Below are 18,884 nucleotides of genomic sequence, written 5' to 3' on the forward strand. Positions count from 1 at the left end.
ATTGCCATGTTATAATGGAACATTTTCTCCCAATAGGTATACGTTCTGTTCTTCCAGAAAAAGTAAGAAGCTCTATAACTAAGTTGTGTTCTTTCTTCAAGTCAATTTGCAGTAAGGTGATCAATCCTGCGATCTTACCAATGTTGCAAAAAGAAATCGTTATTACTTTGTGTGAGCTTGAAATGTTTTTTCCTCCATCATTTTTTGACATAATGGTACATCTAGTTGTTCATCTTGTGAAAGAGACACAATTGTGTGGACCAGCTTATATGAGATGGATGTACCCTGTTGAACGTTATATGAAAATATTAAAAGGGTACGTGAAGAACCGAAGTCGACCAGAAGGTTGTATGGTTGAAAGATACATTATTGAAGAAGCGATTGAGTTTTGTACTGAATATTTGTCTAATGTTCAGTCAATTGGACTCCCCAAGTCTCAGCTTGTCGAAAAGAAAGAAGGAAAAAATCTAATTGGAAATAAAATCGTGGCAGTATCAAGGGTCGAACGGGATCAAGTGCATTTGTATGTTTTGCACAATGAGAATGAGGTTGAGCCGTATGTTGAAATTCACAAGGATGTTCTCCGAGGTTTAAATCCCAATAGAAATGAAAATTGGATAGTACGAGAGCACAATCGATGTTTTATACCTTGGTTTAAGGATCATATTTATTCAAAGTATTATTCAGATCCCGCTTCAATAACAGAAAGGTTGAGATGCTTAGCATATGGTCCAAGTTTCCATGTTTTTTCTTATAGCGCATACGCGATTAATGGATACACATTTTATACCAAAGAACAAGATGATAAAAGTACTATGCAGAATAGTGGTGTCACCGTGGTAGCTGAAGCAATGCACATATCAAGTGTGAAGGACTTAAACCCCAAATTTGCAAATCTGTCGTATTTTGGTGTTATCGAGCGCATTTGGGTGTTTGATTATGAGAAGTTTCAAATTCCTATATTTGGTTGCAAGTGGGTTGAAAATAATAACGGCATTCGAATGGGTAAGTCAGGATTTTTGCAAGTGGATCTTAATAGGGTGGGATACAAAGATGAGTCTTTTATTCTAGCCTCTCAAGCTAGACAAGTGTTCTATGTCAATGATCCGAAAAGTACGAAATGGTCTATAGTTCTTTTTTCCAACAAAGTAATTGATGAAAACACTGGAGATCAAGGTGATATTGATGTTGAGATTGAATCGTTTACCAGAAATGGTCAAGATGAGAATATTATATCAAATGATTCATATATTAGAAATGATCATAATGAGGGTATTTGGATCAATCCAACCGTCCGTGTTGTTAAGAGACATGTAGAACATATTCCAACCAAGAAAAGAAAGAGAACTTAGTGAAAAAGGTACAGGTCAAATGATTTTAATTGTTTTCTTTATTACAGGTAAAATGACTTTTATGATTTTAATTGTTTTTACATTTGTCATCTGATTTTAATTGTTTTCTTTATTACAGGTAAAATGGCTATTATGAAGTCAATCATTCGTGCAAGGGGCAAGGGATACTTGAAAGTATCAATTGATATTTGTTTAGATGAAGATGTTCCATTGTCGTCAAGCCTCATTCGCGTAGATGATGATGCTGGATATTTGAAAGTATCCCTCTACGACAATGGAACATGTCCATCTAAACAAATATCAATTCTATCTTCAAAAGATAAGGGACCAAAAATATAAGGGGATTACGCAGCAAATCGAGTCAGTTGCATAAAAAAAAGGTATAAACACAATTATATGATATTTATGCATAGAAAATGTTAATTCTTGATCTTATACATCACCTAACTAATTTTATGATATTTTAGGTTCATGCTATTGATATTGAACAAAAAGAGGTTGTTGCTAAGAAGACTGCTGCTAGCAAAAAAAACATACATCTCAGAGATGCTTTTGCTACTTAGTTTTATTTCTTTTTAAGTTATGAATTGGTTGTATATTTAGAATCTTTAGAAGTTAAACGATTATATATCAGTGGATTGTTGTATATGTATGGATTGTTGTATATAAGGCTTGTTGAATGCAATGTGTTAAAAAAGGGATTCAAATTATATAGTTTTGGGTGTACTGCTTCAATATACAGGTTGTCTAAAATAAATAAAAAAATATAGCGCTTTTTAAAAAAAAAAATTTAAATAACCACCCACTTTAGAGGGCGCTTCCCAAAATAAGCGCCCTCTAAACCCTTTAAATTTCCACTTTAGAGGGCGCTTTCCAGTAAAAGCGCCCTCTAAACCCTTAAAAGTTTCCACTTTAGAGGGCGCTTTCCAGTAAAAGAGCCCTCTAAACCCTTAAATGTTTCCACTTTAGAGGGCGCTTTCTTTAAAAAGCGCCCTCTAAAGTGGCCCTTAAAGGGCTTAAAGAGCCACTTTAGACAGTGCTTTCACCAGGAAAAAAAGCGTTGTCTTTACTTATGCCAGCGCCAGATTAGAGGGCGCTTTAAAGCGCTATTATAGGCCAAAAAAAGCGCCCTCTTTTCCCTTATTTGGCGTAGTGAGCGAAGGGTGAAGCGTGTGCTTCGCCTAGCGAAGGTTTTGTTCGCCTAGCGAACATGCCAATCTAGCAAAGGACATTTCTTTGGGCGCAGGTGCCTCAGGTGCCTCATTTTGGGGCTCGCTAGGCGAGCCATTCTGCTCGCCTAGCGAGCATGACAGCTCAGTAGCAGCACTATAAGTAGCAATGGCTACTTTTTGGAGCCATACTTTACACCTCCATACTTTTGTACTTTTTAGATATTTTTCCAGCATTGCTCTAGAGATACTTTGTGACCTAGAAATCATTTCTCTTCATCTCTTAACAATCTTTCACAAAAAGAAGGTGGATTCCCATCCAATCTCGATTATTCGACTCGGATGTTGATCAACCTTCTTCCGAAACTTGTTGACCAAGCTACCATGAAAATGAGTAGCTAAGTTCTTCATTTTGTCAAGGTTAGATGTAGATGATCATTAACTTTGTGTGTAAATGGGATGATCTTCATTTGTAAACTCTTTAATGGTGAATATATGGTGAAAACTTTGTGCTTATTAAAAACTCTTTGTGTTGGTTTATGATCGAGAGATGTTTACCAACTTTTTACCTAGGTTTTCATCCAATCTTGTTTGTTAGCTAGAGATAGTAATGAATGATTTTGTTCACGATAAGGTTGAACCAAAAAGTTGTCATTTTGATAGATTGTGTTAGAGATAAACAATGGATCAAAATGGGAAAACTCACAATGTGTGTTAGAGATAAACACATTGGGAGGACTTTGTGAAATAGTTTATCATCTAAAGGAGTTTATAAGTTTTGTTGATCGAACATATACGTGCAAAGTGATCGTCGAACCCTAACTTTGGCAATATTTCTCAAATATTAAAACCAAACCTTTTACCGCAATTTCTTACACTTTTATGCAAGATACCGTGACTAAAACCAAAACCCCATTGTTACCTTAAGCTAAGAATTAAAACAACTGTCGAAAGGCGGTGATATCTCACAATCCCTGTGGAGACGATAACAAAAACCCGACACTTAAAAACACAATCAACAGGCAGACACTAACATTATTGGAATTATCAGTGATAAAGCAAGAAACATAAAGGATTATGCAATGTTTGATCCAAATTCCATGAACACATGTATTATTCATCCAGAGATCACTTTGGGTCAATTTGAGTTTAAACAAATGATGTTTCAAATGTTTACAAGCCATTGGCCAATACTCAGGCGCTGCAAATGAAGGTCCACACTTCCATTTGAGACAAGTCGTGGAAGTGGATAGTAACTTCAAGATTCCTAGCATTATAGATGACACCTTCAGGTTGAGACTTTTTTCGTACTTTCTAAGGGAAAAAGCCAAGATCTGGTTGAACTACCTATAGCCAAATTCCATAGCCACATGGAGCGCTTTAGTTGGAAAAAATTTAGCTAAGTATTTTCCTCCTGTCAAGAATGATAAGATGAGGAATGAGATCACTTCATTTAGACAAGGAGGTGATGAATCTTTATTTGATGCTTCAGAAATATTTAAAGAGTTTCTTAGATAATGTCCCCACCTTAGGATACCAATATGCATTCAACTAGAGAAGTTCTACAATGGATTGGTGCCCTCTTTAAGAAACATGCTTGATGTATCTAGTGGTGGAGCCTCATTATCCAAGTGTTATGAAGACGGGTATAAGTTGATTGAAAGTATTACAACCAATACTTACCAATGGCTAGTTACAAGAACTATTGTTGTCTTTACTCAGAAAAAGCCAACTGGTGTTCATGAAGTCACTAAGACTATAACTCTTGTTTCTCAGGTGGCTCAGATTCACCAAATGATGAAAAACATGATGGTAAGTCCTGACGTGACATCGGTTGAACCTGTCAAGGTTGTGACTGACACATTAGAGGTTGCCAGTGTATGAACCTGACAAGGTTGTGACTCACGCATCAGGTTGCTTGTGTCTATTATAGGCGTGCTCACTTGTTTGAATACTTCTTAGAAAAATCATGTTTGTGTTAACTATGTGGGCCATAACAAATACTACAACCCTTACAGTAACACTTACAATCCTGGTTGGCGTGATCATCCAAATTTCTCTTTGAGCAACAACCAAAACCAACTTAAATCTCAAGAATCACAAGTTCCTCCTAGTTTTTTCCACAAAACTATGATGTGGCTAATCAAAGGAACAACCAGTTCGGTTTTTTTAAATACTTCATTCAATAGACCAAGAACTAGTTTCAAGCTCAAGGTGTAAGCATAAAGAACTTGGAGAGTCTGGTCGAGAAAATTTCTTGTGCACTTAGTTCAAGGACTATGGGAGCCCTACCTAGCTCCACTAAAACTCCAGCTTCTACCTCTGGAGGAAAGAGTATTGAAAAATGCAAGGTCATCAAGCTAAGAAGTGGAAAATAATGTGAAGGATCAACATTAAGAAGAGAATAATCATCAAAAGAAAATCTGATTACGTTTGACACTTCAGAGGGGGAAGAGTCTGAACCCACCGAAGTTACACTTGTGTTAAAGCCTCAAGAGGAACATGTAATACAAGAGAAAACCAATATTAGATCTCTTGGCATGATATCTAATTCAGAGAAACAACCAATTGATATGCCATAGGTTGACATAGTACCCAGATTTATTCAAGAGAGACCCCCACCTCCCTTTCCTCAAAGAATCAGGAAGGCATAAAAAGAGTAGCAGTTTGGAAAGTTCATGGAAATTCTGAAGCAAATTCATATCAACATAGCATTGATTAAGGCTATCCAACAAATACAAAATTACTCAAAATTCATGAAGGATGTTCTTACAAAGAGGAAGAGAATGAGAGAGTTTTCCACTGTAGCATTGACTTAAGAGTGTAGCCAACTTATTAAAGGAAAAATACCTTCTAAATTGAAGGATCATGGAAGTTTAACATAGGAGATTCATTTAATGGAAGGGAATTGTGTGATCTTGGAGCAAGAAAATACATTATGCCTTTGTCTATCTTTAATAAGTTAGGAATTGGAGCAGCCAAACTAATAAACATCACCCTTCAACTAGTTGATAGGAGAATTTATTATCCTCAACGGAAGATTGAAGATGAGTTCATAAGATTTGATATATTTGTGTTCCCTGCTAAATTTATCATTACGGACTTCAATGCTAATGAAAAAAATCTCATCTTATTGGGAAAACCATTTATTGCTACTAGAAGAAATTTAATAGATATTGAAAGAGGAGAACTAACTATGAGAGTCAATAGGCATAAAGTGGTGTTCAACATATTGAGTGCATTACAATGTCCAGAAGAAGTTGTTGATTGTTCAATAATCTCCAGTTGGGAAAACATAGTTCACAAGAATCTACTCAAAATCAACAACAACCTAGAGCAAGAATTGGGCAAGCTAAACAAAGAAGTTGAGGTGGATGAAGGAATCATGAGTGGACCACTAAGAAAGTCCAATGAGAAGGAATAACCTATGTATATTTTGGAGCTTACATGTGAATTGAAGAAAAATAATATTACATCAATGGAGGTCCCTCATGAATTGGAGCTTAAGCAAAAATCATTCTTCTTTTGGTATTCCTCACTACTTCCTTCTAACTCTTCAAAAACTTGATGACTTATCGGTAAGTGTAGCGATAATGTCGAAGTAATAAAAAGATCGAATCCACAAGGGATGCCTTCAATCAAGACAAAATGTGTGCAATGTATAGAAAACTAGTAAAAAATGAGGATTTTGAGTTTCAGTATGAAAAGTAAATAAACGAGTAAACAATATCACGAAACCGGTTATGTTGTGTTCAAGAATCCCCCTATTCCTCTATTGTTGATGTTTAATGTCTTATATGAATAATCTTATCACTATAACACCATAACAAATTAACAAAATCGTTATACCCGATCCCTAACAAAATAACTCACGAACCACTACTCGGAGCTTTCTATCCCTAGTCCTCCAGCGTAAGCAGGGTTAAGTGATATATAGAATGTTAATTCTCTATGCCACTACCCGGGGTCTCCTATTCCTATTCAACTAGCATAAGTACAACAATTTCCCTAGGTCCAACACATAGACTAATGTTCAATATTCCCAATGTACCCAAAATCAGATTAAAAGAGTATCTCACATAAAGAGCATTAAGAACAATAAGCAATTGAATGACACACTACAAAAAATAACACTTTTTATGATGAAGCTTTCACCACAAACAATATAAAGCCGAGGGTGTATGTAACAGGAACGCCTTGTTTTATTTAAAAAAAATCAATTTGTTACCTCGGTTTTATGAAAAAACAACATAAATATATGCTCAAGATTTGAGATTCGATTCCCAGCTTCTGCAGTTTTATGTTTTATATGGAACCAAAAAGACTTCTTTAATTTTTGTAGATTTTACGTCGGATATGTTACCTCGATTTTCATCAAAACTGAGATAAATACTCTCTAATCTTTTATTCTTTTTGGAACCAAAAAGACACCTTTATTTTTTATAGATTTTATGTCAGATATGTTACCTCGGTTTTCAATATAACCATGATAAATACTCTTTATATTTTTTATTCACTTAGTGTCTACCTCATTGACTTCTCGAGCCCTAGCGAAAGAACACTTCTTCTCCAGCCAACGAAAGAACACTTATTCTCCAATGAGCCCTAGCAAATAAAAAAACCCTCTCACCATTATTCTTCGGTATGTTATCTATTATAATATATTAAGTCTAATGCAGCGGACTATGTTATGACCCATAATATGCCATATATGTTATATTTGCAACGTCAATTAAAATCTGATGTGTCACTTTTAAGATTGAATCTTAGAACAAATTGACACAATTATACTTCAACTTTTATTCCGAAAACATATGTTACAAAAATATTACTATTAAATATTTCCCAAGAGTTAATAACTAAACACAATTATCACTCTTTATATAATTTAGTCTTTTTACCTTACATCTATAAATAATAATAATAAGTACAAAATTTTGTTAATAACTACACTATTCTTTTTTTTATAGAGTCTAATATCAAAAAATATAATAACTACACTATTTTATTAAATTACAAAACATCACAAAAAGAAACAACCATTCAAAAATAAAATAAAAAAACTGATGACTAACAAAAAAAGTTATATTAAATATTAAATTTCTTAAAAAATTTAATAATTACAATAATTTTATTAGTTGATCAATTTTCATAATTAATTTAAATTTTATTTACAAATTAATAAAATACAACTACACTTCAACTTTTATTCCAAATATGTTTCAAAAATCTTATTATTATATATCTTAGAGGAGTTAATTACAACTAAACACAATTATCACACTTTATATAATTCAATATTTTTCCCTTACACCTAAAAAAAATAATGACTACACTATTTTGTTAATAACTACTCTATTTCATTTTTTTTCTAGAATCTAATACCTGAAAATATAATAACTACACTATTTTGTTAAACCAAAAACCATTTAGCACAAAAGTAAACTGATCATTCAAAATAAAATAAAAAAAATGGAAGGCTAACAAAAAAATAATATTAAATATATAAAATTTTTACAAAATTTAATAACTACAATAATTTTATTAAGTGGTCAATTTTCATAACTAATTTAAACTTTATTTATAAATTAATAAATAAAAAAATATAAAATATAAAAAATTTGGTTTCTAAATATTAAAAAAAATAATAGTCATTTGATTAAACTTTTTAATAGCAAATCATCTTATTATTTGTTCAACTTTTCTAACTAATTGGAATTTTTTTAATTTTAAAATTATAAAATTATAATGTATAATTTAAAAACACAATATACACTTCCTTAATAACATGAAATATTTCTAATACCTACAAATAAAAAATTTACTCTAAAGTAAAAAAATTTAAAATAATTAACATATTTTAGTCCAACAAAAAAATCTATCTATTGTCTATTATAATATATTAAATCTAATACAACGGATTATGTTACGACACATAATATACCATGTAGGTTATGTTTGTCACATCAATTAAAATTTGATGCGTCACCTTTAAGATTGAATTTTGAAACAAATTTACACAATTATACTTCAACTTCTATTCCAAAAACAAATGTTACAAAAATATTATTATTAAAATAATTAACATATTTTAGTCCAACAGGAAAATAATTGAATAATATCAAAATAATTTTGTAATTTCTTTTTTTATTTAACTAAAAACTTGAAACTACCTCAATATCATTCTATATATAAAACATATACAAAAAAATTAAAATATAAATTAAATATCTCTATATTTATATGAAAATAGCAAAATATTAACAATTACAACATTCAAATAAATACAAAATTGATAAAAAAAATGTTAAAACCTCCGCGCAACGCGCGGGTTACCATCTAGTTATTATTGTTGTCGTTCTTGTTTTGCTTTGGTCCATTAGCTTTTTTCTTGTTATTCTGCATTATTGTTGTTCTTGTTATTATTTTTATATTTTTTATTTCCTCAGTGTCTACCTCATTCACTTCTCGAGCTCTAGTGAAATAACACTTATTCTCCAAGGAGTATGATAATGGGGGTGAAGCTTCATTTGTCTAAATAACAAAAACAGAACCCTAACAAAGAGCGCTAAAAAACGAGATCCATAAACACATATCATCTTCAATAAAAGATTTTATGTGTTTAGGGTTCTCTTTTCTTCTTCAGAGATCCAAAACATTTTCTTTTACTTCTTCTTCAGAGATCTGGTATGTCAAACACCATTACTAATATTTTTGTCATATTTTTGTTATTACTATTGTTCTTGTTGTTGTTCTTGATATCCAAAACCCTAGAGTTTTTATTGTTCTTTTTGTTATTGTTTTTTATGTTGTTATTGATGTTGTTTTTGTCGATGTTGTTGTTCTTGTTGTTGAGACACTAAACCCTATAGGTTGTTTATTGACGTTGTCGTTATTGATATTGTTGTTGTTTATTGACGTTGTTGTTCTTAATGTTGTGGTTGATGTTGTTGTTATTTTTGTTATTGATATTAATATTGAGATTATGTTTTTTGTGATTCTTTGTGCAACTCTCATCTTGTTCCGTCTAGTTGAGTTTATTACATCTAATGTCGATTGTTTGTTTCACTAACCCCTCTTTGAACTTATAACCTATTAAATTGATTTTGGAAATAATCATATGCAAAATTATATTTTATCTGAAACTTATTTTACACTTATTAATGATTTTCTAGTATTTTGTAACTCATCATTCTTCTCACATCGTTTTATTGTTAAAATCTCTCAAATACTTCTAGTTTTTGTTCCACTTTCTTCCATATTTGTTCATTTTTCAAAACATCAAATTTTATGCTTTCAAGAATGAATTAGTAGAAAAGGAAGTGTTGCATAAAGAACTTGAAATATTGGAGAAGTTTTAACCATAAAACATCGTGAGAAGAATGTTGAGTTGCAAAATGCTTCAAAATCATAATCAATCTAAGTTATTCTTCAAATATAACATAATTATTCATATAATTATTTTCCTAACTAATTTTTAGAAGTTATATGTTCAGTATAGGGTTTAGTGAAATGAGCAATCTACATTAGATTTAATAAACTCAAAATTGTTTTACCTTTCGGCTTTATGAGATAACCAAGGTGAAAGTATGATATATCCGTCAGCGAAATTAAAAAATCAAGGCGACATGTTTTCGTCTTTTTAGAATTTCAAAAAAGTTACATGTGAAGGTACAATTGAGTACGAACTTTTCAATAAATCCCAAAGAAAAACATTTATGATATGGAAAAACGATTCATTCACATTATGAATCATATGATAACTTTGGGTGAAGTACTTCAAAATGATGATTTGGTTATAAAATTCTCTAGATTCCTAAACCACGCCTAGCAACCAAAAGTAACTGCGATTTTTTAAATCTAGGGACTTATCTTCCACGAATTTAGCTAATTTATTTGGAAAATTGCAGGAACACGATATGGAGTTGAATAAGAGATTTAAGGATGAAGAATGTGATAAGAAGAAGAAAAGCATGACTCTCAAAGATGAAGAAGCAAATGATTCATATTTTGATAGAGATATGACATTTCTTGTTCAAAACTTAAAAAAAAAATCATGAAACATAACAAGCAACAACATTTTTAACACAATAATGGAGGAAAATCTTAGTTTTAACCCGACCTCTATGTGGAAAGAAAAGACATATAAAATCTAGGTTCCCTCATAACCAGAGACAAATACATAACCAAAAATCGCAATTAGAAAAAATTCAGAAAACCCTAAAAAAAAGCAAAGAAAGCAAACATAGTCTAGGATGAAAATGACATGGAGTCTTCAGATCAAGAAGCAAACATCTTCCTCGTGGAAAATCATGAAGATGATGGGGTAACTTCATACTTTACTTATGATGAGTTATTTTGCATATGTAAGAAATTAAATAAAGAATCGAGAAAATTAAAACACATCATTTATGCCTCTAAGACTACTATTTCTTCCCTTGAAATAGACACTATAAACTCACTGAAAGAAATAGAGAGTCTTAAAGAGAGGCAACATATATATTAATAAAATCTTCCTCTTTTTTTGAAGATCCGATAAAACCTACCAAATATGAACAATACAATGTTTTGTAAAATAAAATTGATGATGTACATAACATACTTCATAAGTTTACCAATGACGAGTCAATTGAAATCTTATTTTAGGAAATCAAAGAGCTTCATATAATAAAGACGATCTAGGTTATGAACCTAAGAACAATGTTAAAAGTTCCAATAATATGTCATGCTGATAAAATCTCAACATATAATTATTTTAAATGCAATTATTATAATAAAAATGGCCATGTTGCTTTGTTTTTCTTTGTCAAGAAAATCCATGAAAGCAAAAATGGTTATCCTACTTCTCACTTCTATAAAGAATACCATGAACATAAAATGAAAATATATCTGCTTCATTTTACTTATGTAATTATGTTCCTAATGAGATATCTATAGAAAATATTTATTACACTAATATTGGAGGACCCAAATTGATTTAAGTACCTAAAGTTAAGATTTAAGTTTATAATGCAGGAATACTTTACAGTATCGAACACTAAGTGATACCTTTATAGTGACTTTTCAAAGCATATGATTGGAAATACATATTTTTTCTCTTCCTTTACTCCTAAAAACGTTTTTTTTTCTTATGGCGATAACAACAAAGGAATGATCATTGGTATAAATACCTATTTTGTAGGAGAACAAGATTATGATCAGAAAACGTAATATGAACTTTATGGTGCAGCGGAGCTCCGTTTCCAATGCGATAGATGAAGCTAACTTACAAGGTTAGCACTATAGTGCTCAATTTAGTTATGGGTCAACTCAAAGTGAAGTGAAATCTTGAAGAAATGAGTTTCATACATTTTGACCCGAGAGAGTGATTATTTGTAAGGTGGGAAGAATTGGGCCTTATTGACATTTCTCTTTAGGCCTTGATCCGATCTAGAATAGTATCGTTGGTAAGTTCCTCAATCCAACAATTGGATAAGTTCTTTTAGTTGATGGTTTTAAAGCATAATTTACTAACTATTATCTAATTATGCGATAAAGATAATAATGTAATGTTTGATTCTTCTAGATGCAAGGTTATAAGATTTAAATCAAATCAAACTTTTTTACGAGTTCTAGAAGTGGGAATATTTACAATGTAAACTTTAACAAAATCTCTGTAAATGATGTACATTTTTTGAATAATAAGGATGAATCTCGTCTATGGTATATGAGAGTAGCTCATATCCAAATGGCTAAACTAAGCAAGTTGGTTTGCAAGGATTTAGTAATCGGTTCACGAAACTTGCATTTTGAAAAACATAGATTATGTGATGCGTGTTAAAAGGGTAAACAAGTAAATGCTTCTTTTAAATATAAATTTTTTTAGACTTAATTGCAATTTTGGTCCCCCTATTTTATCTTTTTTTTTGGGGGGTTTTGGTCTCCCATTTTAAAAATTTCAATTTTGGTCTCTTTGTTTTGAGTTGGATTATGGTCGTTTTTTGGGGACTAAAATCCAACACAAAAATTTAAAAAGGGGACAAAAAAAAAAGCAAAATAAGGGGACCAAAGTTAAAATTAAGCCAAAATTTTATTTCCACAAATAAATGTTTACAACTATGACATATGAATCTTTTTGCCTCTTTCAAAATTATGAATTTTGACGGGAATTATTATGCCCTTATAACTATGGATGACTAGATTAATTTTACTATACATGGATGATATTATCTCATAAAAGAGACGTGTTTGCTTCCTTTCAGAAACTATGTAAGATTATCTAGAAGAAGAAGAAAGGACTAAACATTGCATCGATTTGAAGCAATCATAGTGGTGAACTCCAAAATGTAGATTTTGAGAACTAGTGTAATGAGATTGGAATCAAGCACACATTTTTTGCTTCACAGACTCCCTAACAAAATGAGGTAGTAGAATAGAAAAATAGATCTTTTGAAGAGGTAGAGAGGACAATGTTCAATGAGACTAACCTTTTTAAGTACTTTTGGATTGATGTAGTAAATATTACTTGCTATGTGATGAATCGTATCTTGATAAGACCATTTCTAAAGTAGTCTTCCTATGATTTATACAAAGGAATGGAGTGTAATATTTCTAACCTCCATGTGTTCGAACGCAAATGTTTTGTTCTTAATAACAAGAAGAAGAATCTTGAAAAGTTTGACGCTAAAGTGATGAAGGACTATATTTAGGATATTCCATTTCTAGTCAATCTTTTAAAACTTTTGAAAAAAGAATCTTTCTTAAGAAGAATCAGTTTATGTCACATTTGAAAAATTTAATCCAAAATTGGTAGAGGTAGGTGTGGTTGAATCTTTAGGAAAAAAATATCTAAAAGATAAAGATCAAAATCAAAATCAAATAAAAAATCATCAAAATCAAAATTCAAACATTGAACATCAAAAACTTCTTTGAGACTGATTTTTTATGCACCTTAAATATATTTAATAAAATTTAAATAATCACTTATCAACTTGCTCATACTATAAAAAAAGAATGAATATATTCTAAATATTCTAATAAATATTATATAAAAGGAATTTATCAAACTACACAATATAGTATATCGAATATTTTTTATCTTATAATTTATAAAATATTCACTTAAAAAATTAGTTAATAAATATTGTTACTTTAAATTTTTTAAATATTGTCGGTCAATCACAACTATTAAATACGTAAAAATGTTAAACTCTTATCGTACTTACCTCTAAAATTATACATATTTAATCTCACGAAAATGTAAAATCTTCTTAAATTGGTACTACATATCAATTAATTTCCAAAACTAAATATTGTTAATAAATAAACATAAAAATACATGTTATGTTTGATTATACTCCCTTCCAATAAACAAATAGTTTATTTGATTTCGCTTCTCCAATACACTATTTTGAAAATTGAATGACCCTATTGTAATAGCTTTTAAGAATACGACTTATTGTATCAAAGGACGGTCTAGTGGAAGGATTTCCATCCCAACAAAGACGTATAACATCAATCAATTCTCCCAACTGCTCACCATCATCCCTTGAAGGAAGCATAGGTCGCAGCTTGCCCTCCACAACTTCCATAGCAATCTAAAAAATATACATAAATAATACGTTACAAAAATGACATTAAAACAAAAATTGTGATGAATTTAATGATATTGATACCTTGGCAGGACCATATTCTGTCTCAATATAAGGATGTTTTCCTGTTAAAAGCTCATTCAATATAACTCCAAAACTGTATACATCACATTTTTCATTATATGGTTCACATCGTATCACTTCTGGTGACATATATACGTATGTTCCTGAAAATATAATTAATATATTATATATATTCAAATTTCTAAAAAAAAATAAATACAGTTACAAATTAATTTATATTTGTTATAAAACTTGCCTGTTTCTCCGGTGAGAGCCATTTCACCGTCTCCTAAGAAACGAGCATGTCCAAAATCAGCAACTCTAACATGCAAATTAAAGTCCAAGAAAATGTTGCTGGGCTTCAAATCACGGTGAATAATCTTGGGCTTTTGTTCATGAAGATATTGCATAGCTTGGGCTATTTCTAAAGCCCGTAGGACTCTTTCTTTCAAAGGAGGAAGTGGCACAATTCTATCTCTGCGCCTTTTATTACATATTAATAAGTTAGTTAGTAATAATGACTAATTAATAAATTATTAATTAATTAAAATAGTTAAATCTGTAATACCTTTTTCCAGGACCATAAAGCCATTCCTTGAGTGTGGTGCTTAGAAACTCTGTAACAACCCATGCATGGTTCGGAGGGTCAAGACATGCACCCATTAGATTAAGCACAAACCTGTGACGTTGCTTTGAGAGAGTTTCAATTTCTTGAGCAAAGAATTCAACACCGTTTGCATTTGTTCGAAAGAATTCAGGTGAAATACATTTCACTGCTATATCAAATCCACGCCATGTTCCTCGATAGATGTCTGCTGTTGTTCCTTGTCCTATTTTATCTTCTAACTGAATCTGTTCAAATAAAATTTCTATATATTATTCTCAGTATGATATATCAGATACATTGATTATTTAATAAATTTGAAAAATAAATTTTTTCTTATAAATATGATCAGAGATGTATGCGAACCTCCGATGGATCAATGTACCATCCGTTGATTTTGGCTTGATCGATGATTGCCTCTAGATTGGGGTGGTGTTGGTGGATAGGAGTGGGAATTTGAGGACTATTGATAATGGAGTTGACACTGTAAGGTGATTGTTGGAGTTCACCTTTCGAGTGAATAATCTGTTCTAAGATTCCATTTTCTTGTGCTATTTGGAGGCAGTACCTTAAATAATCTTGTGTTCTTTCCATTCTTTTTCTATACATTACTCTCAGTTCTGTTTGCTTTTGCACCTCCTTTTCCATATCTGCCACCTACTTGTGCCACAAAAGCAACATATATATCATTTTGTGTATCTATATAATTAACATTAACTTTTCATATTTCAAGAGACATATATCTATTAATAAGGGGTTAAATTTTATAATTAAAAAAACACTAAATATATTTAATAATTTAACATTAGAATTTATTTGTATGAACAATTTTAAAAAATAGACATTAAAATGTTATAATTTAAACAAGTATTTTTTCTTCCTACCTTTTTATATATTTTGAATCTTAGAATTCAAACACATGTTTTTTTCCTTTCAAATTTACACCCACATATCCTAAAATTTAGAGTATAAAGAAAAACGCAAAATAAAAGGAAATCCAGCCCATATAGCAACCTTTCAGCCTTGCTGGTTTATATATTGGTCATTTACTTGTTCTTTTGTTTGTCGGGCTGAAATATCAAAAAATTCAAAAAATTTAGGTAAATTATTTAGTATCTATGAATTTAAATTTGGTACATTAAATGTAAATTGTTTTAAAATTTTGATTTATTTTAAAATTTTAATTTATTTTAAAATAAAATAAAATAATAAAATAATTGCACTTACCCAATTAAATTAAATTAAATTTTAAAATTTTGACTTGTTTTAAAATTTTAATTTAATTTAAAATAAAATAAAATTTTGATTTATTTAATTATACTGTTTGATTAGTTGAGAGTATTGACTGCCAATTAAATTTAAAAGTACGAAGCCCTCGTCAAATTTTAATTCTTACCCAACAAGTATACTTATATTCCCTAAAACAATAAATTATTCACATGAACATTCATTTTAACAAATTCAAATATTATATTTAACAAAAAAAGTCTATATATATTAAGCAAAATTTATAAAAACAAATTATCTGTATAAATAACAAAATATAAAATATAGTATGAAATATTTGACTTTTTATTTATTATTTATTTATAGTGACAAACAATATCTATCAATTCAACTACACTCTCTCTCTACGTTTACTATATATTAAATCAATTTATTTTTTTCTATTTTATTGAATTTTTAATAATAAAATTTCAGTTTGAATATTCATACCAAAATTTTATTTTTGTGATTTTTTAAAAATCCATTTGTATTTTGATAAGTTAACTATTAATAAGACTTTTAATATGATCATCATTGAAAGTAGACATGACAACACGACGGAGATAGTTTTTATCTCTCCAATCCCAAATAATCCTCATTCTTCGTCACAAAACTCAAACGGAGATGAAGAATAATATCAGAAATCGTTAATTTCAATTCTTCTTTTTATTATATCAAATGGTTTTTTATTGATGTTAAATTTTATATAAATGATTTATATGATAATATCATTCGGTTTAATGGTGAATTTAATTATATGAATATGCGTTAAAAATTATTGGAATTGTTATATTATTAAATTTGATAATTTGATGTTATATATATATATATATATATATATATATATATATATATATATATATATATATATATATATATATATATATATATATATATATATATAATTTTAGAAAGTTGAAACAACTACACTACTATCAAACTGTTTGCAATATACGTAAGATCATTTGAATTAGAAGATGATATAGATCTCTTTCTTAGCATGAAGTCAGACTCAGCTTTGAGAATGTTGCATTTATAAATCATTAAGAGAAAGTTTTGATCGATTTACCTGGAAAAAAAGATTGTTTAGAATATTTTAAAAAAATTATTAGTTTACTTAGATACAGAAATTTCAAAGAGATGTCCAACATTAATAATTTCTAAGACTATTTTGCTTAGTATGCAATATTTAAACTTTTAATTAGTTTACGTAGATTATTTCAAAGACATGCTCAACATTAACAATTTCCATTACTATCTTGCTTTGCGTCACATAAATCATTACAACAATATATACCTTGACTTCCAAACTCTCATAACGCTGCTGTTGGAGCTGATGTTGTTGCACCGTTGATGTGGTGGATGCCACCGTCTTCACGCTGGTGAACCCTCGACAACATCCACCACCCGAAAACGGGCTAAGTGGCTCTTGCTTCGCCCTCGAATTCGACTTCGAGGATTGCCGAGACAGGCTCTTCTGAGTTTGAGGACTGTTTCTCATATTCATATTTTTCTTTTCTTCTCTATCCTGCAAAGTTATGCAACTTTAAATTTCTGTACGAGTCTTGTGTTGCAACATAAATGGAGATAGAGGTTTTAACCTTTGTACCGTTCTTTTTTTGGTGCCGAAATAGCACACGACAATTATGACGGACTTTGTGATGAACATTGAAGAAACCAACATGTTGATTGGTACGCATTTTGCATTCGGTCGTTTTCATGTTCAAATATCAATACTTTATCATGGACAATAGGGGTAATGCTGTTTACTATTCTTTCCCATGATATTTATATTTTATCATATTTTCATTAAAAAAAGAGTCGAAAATAATATTTTTTTCAGTTTTAGTACAACTTTATTTTCCAATTCTAAATTAATGTTACGGACATCACTATGAGATTATAATTATTTATTGATTTAAATACATTTTTGTTCATTATTCAAAAAAATTTAAGTTTTTATCCTTCATCTTTAAAGTCCAGTTTTATAGCTTACTAATTTGAATTTTCATAAATTTGGATCTTTCATTTTATTTTTCTCATTGATTTTGATAACATGTTAGCATATGCCGAAGAGTTTAATATTGTTGAAGTGTTATATTAAAGAGTTTAATTGAAATATACTTACGGTATAAAAGAATTTTACACCGTCAGTTAATCATAGATGTCGGATATTAAAAAAAGTTTGATTTTTATTTTTAAAATCTATAAAGTAATACAAACGGATGGTGATGAATCGACAGTGTAAAACTTTTTACACTGACAGTGTATAGTAATTAATCTCTATATTAAATTGATCTATTGCTTACTGAGTAAATATATAAAAAAATATTATTAAATTTTATTGTAAATAATTAAATGATATTATTAGAATTTATGGTAAATAGTTATTCATTAGTTATTACTTATTGAGTATTATATATATATATATATATATATATATATATATATATATATATATATATATATATATATATATATATATATATATATAATGTATCCATATCAACGAGAAGGCAGAACCAATATTAATCTCTCTATCATAGATATCAGGAAGCGTCGGTACTGATCTCTCATACTAAATCTTAGCGTTGTCTTTTCCCTTAATCCTAATCTCCAATATTAATTTCTCTATCATGGTATAAATAAATTTCGGTATTGATCTCTCCCACTAAATTCTAGTGTCTCCCTTCTCCTTAATCTTAATCTCTAAATCCCTCTCCTCCCCCTTCTCTTTTGCATATTATTTCCATCCCTTCTCCTATGGCCGACAAAAGTAACAAGGATTCTCCACCTACTATAGTAACAAAACAATGATTTCAGGGTCCAATCTTAGAAAGTGTGCCTCTTCACTACTATA

The 18,884-nt window shown here is 30.0% G+C and overlaps 1 protein-coding gene and 1 non-coding gene across 2 annotated transcripts; both read right to left on the reverse strand.

The window, feature by feature from the left end:
• Window positions 1-3,949: 3,949 nt before the first annotated feature.
• Window positions 3,950-4,056, reverse strand: LOC127089538 (small nucleolar RNA R71). The gene has a single exon (XR_007791119.1). It is a non-coding gene; the product is annotated as a small nucleolar RNA R71 (small nucleolar RNA).
• Window positions 4,057-13,905: 9,849 nt separating this feature from the next.
• On the reverse strand, window positions 13,906-17,531 carry LOC127078971 (serine/threonine-protein kinase STY13). The gene is made up of 6 exons (XM_051019389.1): window positions 17,322-17,531; window positions 15,125-15,415; window positions 14,723-15,006; window positions 14,411-14,637; window positions 14,176-14,318; window positions 13,906-14,097 (listed from the first exon to the last, which is right to left on the reverse strand). Exons 1-6 carry the CDS (start codon window positions 17,529-17,531, stop codon window positions 13,906-13,908), a joined length of 1,347 nt encoding a protein of 448 aa, XP_050875346.1.
• Between the last annotated feature and the right edge of the window lie 1,353 nt (window positions 17,532-18,884).

This window comes from Lathyrus oleraceus, chromosome 5, assembly GCF_024323335.1.
Source record: "Lathyrus oleraceus cultivar Zhongwan6 chromosome 5, CAAS_Psat_ZW6_1.0, whole genome shotgun sequence".
NCBI lineage: Eukaryota > Viridiplantae > Streptophyta > Magnoliopsida > Fabales > Fabaceae > Lathyrus > Lathyrus oleraceus.

What these genes read in the sequence shown, in the direction of transcription:
- LOC127078971 (XM_051019389.1), bottom strand. Translation starts at nt 17,531, where the DNA reads ATGAATATGAGAAACAGTCCTCAAACTCAGAAGAGCCTGTCTCGGCAA. An exon ending in GGTACATTGATCCATCGGAG is followed by an intron (nt 15,007 to 15,124) that starts GTTCGCATACAT and finishes TTATTTGAACAG; the next exon opens with ATTCAGTTAGAAGATAAAAT. An exon ending in GGCTCTCACCGGAGAAACAG is followed by an intron (nt 14,319 to 14,410) that starts GCAAGTTTTATA and finishes TTATATTTTCAG; the next exon opens with GAACATACGTATATATGTCA.